General features: G+C 55.3%; 1 protein-coding gene across 2 annotated transcripts; it reads right to left on the bottom strand.

Annotated features, from left to right (window-relative positions):
• Positions 1-564: 564 nt before the first annotated feature.
• On the bottom strand, positions 565-5205 carry Syngr2 (synaptogyrin 2). Of its 2 annotated transcripts, NM_009304.2 has the most exons (4): positions 5048-5184; positions 2155-2392; positions 1666-1805; positions 565-1573 (listed from the first exon to the last, which is right to left on the bottom strand). In NM_009304.2, the coding sequence occupies exons 1-4, from the start codon at positions 5144-5146 to the stop codon at positions 1376-1378; spliced, it is 675 nt and encodes a 224-aa protein (NP_033330.1). In that variant the 5' UTR covers positions 5147-5184; the 3' UTR covers positions 565-1375. The 2 variants fall into 2 exon arrangements, with proteins under 2 accessions (NP_033330.1, XP_030101611.1); XM_030245751.1 differs by lacking the exon at positions 1666-1805 and having other exon boundaries at positions 568-1573; positions 5048-5205.
• Positions 5206-6300: the final 1095 nt, after the last annotated feature.

Below are 6300 nucleotides of genomic sequence, written 5' to 3'. Positions count from 1 at the left end.
CGTGGTAGCTATTTTAGGATGCAGTGGAAGGCAGCATGAAGAATGAGACCCCACTGGGGAAGCTGCCACCCCAAGTTCAAAAAACATCTAGCTGGGCATGATGGTCTAAGCTTTACCCAGCACTCAAGGGGCAGAGCCAAGTGGGTCTCTGAGTTCCAGGACAGCCAGAGCTACACAGTAAGACCCTGTCTAAAACAAAACAACAAAAAACATGGTGTAAGCCGGGCAGTGGTGGTGCACACCTTTGATCTCAGCACTTGGGAGGCAGAGGCAGGTGGATTTCTGAGTTTGAGGCCAGCCTGGTCTACAAAGTGAGTCATGGTGTAGAACTAGAACCAGGGTGAGGCAGGAGGTTTGTCTCAAGTTGAAGCCTGGGTTATGTTACCTTTGAAAGGCTGGAAGCTGACTTAGTTGCCTGGCATGAAGTCCAGGGTTTGAAACCAAGCACTTGGGGGAAGTCAGAGGGTGGGTCATCCTTGGCTCTGTAAGTTTGAGGCCTTGTCTCAAAGCAATACCTTCCAAAGTGTATCTCCACCCCTAGCCTGAGGCGCCACCCAGCACAACACGCTGAGAAAAACCGTTTATTCCATCTCCAAACTAGTCTATAGAATCTGAGGGCAGGGCCATCCCCACCAGTCTCCAATACATTCAGTGCAGGGGTTCCTGCCCTCCCCACTAGTATCTAACCGCTGCTTGGTAGTATTTACATAAAGCTGGGTGTTATCTCCAGGCAAATCCTGTCCCTCCTGCCAGGAGCGGGAGAAAGAAGGAAGTGGCATCTTGTCCCTCTGCCTGTCCCACGGTTGGCAGGCAGCCTGGGGACAATTGGCACAGTGGTGACCCCAGAAGACACAGCAGAGAGCTGGCTCCTGAACCTGAGTGAGGACGTGGGGAGACAGGCACGAGGATCCCCAAGCTTGGCTTTGGGGAAAGAGTTGGGGCTCCCAGTGGAGAAACTAGCATGGGTCAAAAACATGGTAGCACTAACAGGCACCTGCTTCTGGCTCTCTGAGAAGGGGATCGGGGTTACTAAAAGCAACAAGGAGCTGGGCACACAGCTGGATGGCTGCGCTGGTTAAGCAAATCCAAGCCCTGGGTCCTATCTACAGTACTATGGTGGGGGATAAAAAGATCTAGTCAAAACCATCTCAAAAATGCCCTTGAGGATTGGGTGGGCGGCGGCGAAGCCCAGCTGGGCATGGGCACTTCAGGTGTGCTCTGTCTGCAGCTGGGAGGCAGAAAGGCGTGGACTCTTTGGCTGTCAACTGTAACAGGCAAGGGACTACATTGTGAGTAGCAACCCTTGAGAGAAGTCCAGGGTAGAGGGGCGGCCCTCTCCCAACCACCCCTTCCCTGCCTTCTTGTCCCTGGCTGCTCAGTACACAGGGGGAGGCTGGTAGCCCTCAGTAGTCTCCACATTCTGGGTGAAGGGCGGCTGCTGGTAGTTTTCCACGGAGGCACTAGGGTAGGAGGCATAGGCTGTGTTGGGATCCGGGGTGGGATCCACGTAGTTCTGAATGAAGGCATCCACTCCAGCCTTGTAGCGCTGGTAGGCCAGGGAAGCCAGCACACCCTGTGGGCAGGTGGAGGAGACCCAAGGTATGGGCACAGCAGGGGACCTCAGTCCACACCCAAACCTCCAAACTGCCCTCCCCGTCCACCTACCCAGGAAAAGATGGAGAAGAAGCTGAAGGTGATGGCTGCCCGAGCTGAGTCCGCACCCACCCGGACATCTTGAGGTTTGGTGGCTGCCCACTGGTTGGTCAGGAAGCAGAAACCAACAAACCACAGGAAGGTCCAGAGAGCTAGGGAAATAAGGGAGAGAGTTGGCCCTAGGGACAGCCTGGATCCCCAGGGTCCAGGAGGGACAGAGAATGACTCTCCCCAGGGCCGTAGGCTGTGTAACCTATAGACACAGAGGGATGTGAGGGCTAAGGGGGTCAGCTACTTGGTGGGGTTGATGAGTCGGGAAACCTGATACTGTGTTTCTTATGCCCCAACACCCCTGATTTCTGAAGTCAGAAAGCCTGTGTGCCATCCCAGGGAACAGGAGGACCTAGGAGAAGCCTCAGGTGAGTTTCATGGCCCTCAGCTGCTGTCAGCACCCCCTCCCAACAGTACCGAAGCCCTGGTATAGCAGTGCCACAGGCATACCTGAGAAGAGCAGGTCGCCAATGACCAGGTACTTTCGGTCAGTGGCATTGCTTATCTGGGAGAAGAAGGCATCGACCACAAGGAAGAAGGCTGAGGCCAGGAAGGCCAGCACCCCGATGGCGCTGCCGTAGCGGCAGGCATCCTCATTCTGGTTGAACACACAGTATAGTTGATCAGATGTGTGAATGTTGGTGTAGCCCTCGCCGAAGATGCAGGAGAACACGATCAAGGCCAAGACCTGGGGGAGAGGAGATGCCATGGGCAGTGGCAGACGCCTGTTGGCCATTGCCTGTACAGACCCCCTGAGGGCCTAGAGAGGGGGATCCTAGCAGGACATCAGGATGTCTCTTGTCTTTCTGCTGATGTCCCCATCTGAGACTGCTGTTTCAACCCCTTCTGGCTTTGTGGGGCTGAGGTGACAGGCAGACTGTGGCCAGGGTATCATCAAAGCAGTTCCTGACCACAAGGGGCTGGGGACAGAATGGGCTATTTATTACGAGACGAGGTGACCCCCCTAGCTGCCTGACTACAGAGTGACCTTACTTAGGGTTGTGACTAAGAACAAAGAAGAATCCACCTGGGCTGGAGAGATGGCTCAGCGGTTAAGAGCACTGACTGCTCTTCCTGAGGTTCTGAGTTCAATTCCCAGCACCCACATGGTGGCTCACAACCATCTGTAATGAGATCTGATGCCCTCTTCTGGTGTCTGAAGACAGCAACAGTGGACTCACAGACATAAAGTCTTTAAAAAAAGAATCCGTCCATCTCCATTTTGAATAAGATTTGGGTTTCTTTTGGAGGGGGTGTTGGTTTGGTTTTCTGTTTGTTTTGGGTGAAGGAGTTTCATTTAGTTGTAATTCAAAATGATCCTGCCTCCTGCCTCCACCTCCCAATGCTGGGATAATCATGTGTTGGCATGCCTGCTTGGACTCCTCCCAACCCTACCCCATCCTGCTCGCTGGCAACTGGAACCTAGGGCTTCACACTTGTTGGTAAGCTCACCCCACTGACCTACGTACGTCTCCAGCCCGCGAGGTCGTGTGTGCATCTGTAAGTTTCAGGGTTTTCCTTTCTTTCTCTGAGACAGGATGCCATTAGCTAGCTGTCCTGGAATTCAGAGAACCTGCCTCTGCCTCCAGAATAGAATGCTGGGATTCAAGGCCTGTACCACCACACCTGTCCTTATTGGCTGTTTTAAGATAGAATCTCAGGCTGGAGAGATGGCTCATCAGTTAAGAGCACTGACTGCTCTTGCAGAGGACCTGGAGACCCTCATGTTAGCTCATCACCACCTGTGACTCCAATTCCAGAGGACAAGATAACCAACCACCTTCTGAATACCAGGCATGCACGTGGTTGGTGTACCTTCATACATGCAGGCAAACATACATACAAAATAAAAATAAGTAAAGAGAAATAAAAAAGACAGGATCTCACTCAAGTTCAGGCTGGCCTGAAATTCATGACAATCCTGCCTCAGCTGCCTCAATGCTGATAACCACCTCCCATTTGAATGAGTTTTAAATAGGATGGGACACAAAATCACGGAGGTGAAACTCAGTGTTTCATCTAACCCTCACCCCAACACCCTGCCCCAAGTCAACTCTACAGCATCAACCAATATCTTCCAGAACACCCTTCAACAGCTGCCCTATTTCCCTCCAAGACTCCCCCTAAAGCAAGAGACTCCCCAGTCAGCCAGCCTTCTCCCTACAAGGACTTCCGGCTTCTTTGGCACGTCGGCCCCTCCCCTCCAGAGAACTACTAGTCTCCACCCCCACAACGGTTCCCCTCAGAGCAAGGTTCTTGGGGTGGTCAGATCCACAGCCAGACTCAGATCCCGCAGGAGCCAGGACAGAGGTGGGAAAGTCACCAGCAGAGACTGGCCAAAGTTTGGAAAGCAGCTCCTTTGGAATCGTCCTAGTCATTTCGCTTCCTCCCCACACCCTAAGGCCACCGCCAAGCCCACGTCAAGGCGGCAGATGCAACTGAGTCTGTGGGCACCTGGCTGCCTCCAGACTTGCAGGACCAGAGCGATCCTGCGGGGACGCTCTCAATAGGATTGTGGAACTGGCAGTCACAAGCCCCGCCCCCAGCTGTGGATGAAGCCGGAACTCCAGGACTGGGCGCGGAGTATGGGTCAGGGCTCCTGGCACTGCCATCCTGACTGACAGGGTACAACCCAGGACGGAGTCACTAGATTCCACCGCTAGGCTGGGAGATTCCGGGGAGCCAGGGCACCTCCAAGGCTCCAGGCCCAGACCCCCTGGGCGCAGTGGGGCCACCCTCAATCTGGCAGCTAAAGTCTCAGTTTTCAGTGTTTTCATCCCAAGGTATGGAAAGCTGCCCCCGCACGCCTGGTACAAGGGGGCTCGCCCCGCTTCTGGGAAGGGAGTGCATTTGGTGGGAAAGCAGACCTGTTGCTAGCCTCTGAGAGGGAAGGAAACTCTCCTTCAGAGTGCCAGGCCAATCCCCCTCCTCGCACCCCACGTGGCTGCAGAAAGTCCCTTCCAGGTGAATTCCCTAGGCTGGGAGCCGCGGCGTGCCGGCCACCTGCTGTGCCGTGCCCCTCTCCGGTCCCTCCCAATGCCAACAAGGCGACAGGCCTGCCTCCCCGGAGAACTTCGGGGACGTCCCGCACCAGAGCGGCCTGGACCAGTGGTCCAGGGTGCGGCGGGGCCCGGCCCGGAGTTGGGGAGACAAGGTCCGGAGTGGAACAGGCGACAAAACCCACGGGCTGGAGGGGACAGAGACGCGGAGGGGCACGGGGCCCCGCGCTCTCCGAAAGGCCCAGGACGCGCAGCCGCCGCCACCTGTCGCGCTCTGCGGCCCGCGGCCCCACGGGCCCTGGTAGCCAGGACGCCCGGCTCCGGGTCCTCGCTGGTGGACTCACCATGCTCACGAGGCGCGTCACCACCTGAGGCTGAGACAGGAAGCGCCGCAGGTCGAAGGAGCCGCCCGCGTTGGCCGCGCCATAGGCCCCGCTCTCCATGTCGCTTTCGCCACCGAGCCGCGGATGGCCGGGAACTAGCCGGATTGCCCCGCCCCGCCCACGGGGGCGGGTCCGGCCGCCGACAGGGCGGGGCCAACCGCCGGGAAGTAGCCCCTCCAAACTCGTGGAAGTTGGCAGCAAAACTTGGAGCTCGCAGGAGGCGCCAGGGTGCGGAAGGGGGAGGAAAAGCTCACCCCTGGGAAATATGTCCTACTGAGTTCATCCAGAAAGGATCAAAGAGTCCCCAAGAAGAGACATCCTAGGCGGCTCCCACTTTACTCTTACTTACACAGTGCCCTGGTGAAGGTCCTCTCCCATAAGCCCTCCAGACACCCAAATCCCACCAATCCAGAATCCAGGCTCGTAAATACCTGGATGTCACTTCACCATTCTGCTCCAGACCAAAGGACTGGGGCATAAGCTCTTGCCTAGCACATCAGAGGCCCCCAGTTCCAACCTCTGGACTACTGTAGTAATTAATAACTATGGCCCCCACAGTTCTGGCTACTCTTTGCTCTGGAGCTAAGCCTGAAAGCCAAAGGGCTCTGAAGGGCAGATTTCTAGACATCGTGATCACATGCTGCAAAGTACCTGGTGGCTGTTGTCTCAGGAAGAGAAAGAGGGCAGGAGAATAAGGAGTTCAAGACAACCCTGAGCTATCTGAGATCTAGTCTCAAGTACACACATACTGAGGATTGTAATTTTAAAAATTAAAACAAATGAGATCACTAGGTCATAGACTCCAGCTCCCCCTGTCCCCCAATAACATTTAGAAAGGGAACCTGATGCTTAATCGGAAGGGGTCGTGTGTCAACCCAGGGCTTCACCTTGGCCGCCAAGAGGCCTCCAGATATCCTTCTGTTGACAACACAAATTTGTTCCCAAGGAGACCATGGCTGTTGAGGGGTGTAGAGGGCTGAGAAGTGACACAGAATGGAGTCATGACAAGATGGCTTTACCACAGTCACTTCAATGGATAATGAATAATGAGACAGACTCACCTCAGTAATGAGGGGGGCTGGACAATAAGGAAACTGAGGCAGAAGCCTGCCCCACCAGAAGGGTCACCACTCGGGAGAAGACAGGAGTAGGCACAAGAGAGACTGGGCCTTCTAACAGTCTATCTGCGTCTATTTGCACCCTCCCCACACTAA

The sequence above is a fragment of the Mus musculus genome, chromosome 11, assembly GCF_000001635.26.
Source record: "Mus musculus strain C57BL/6J chromosome 11, GRCm38.p6 C57BL/6J".
NCBI classification, from domain to species: Eukaryota; Metazoa; Chordata; class Mammalia; order Rodentia; family Muridae; genus Mus; species Mus musculus.
Note: the sequence above shows the minus strand (reverse complement) of the source record. Positions and strands in the feature narration are given on the sequence as shown.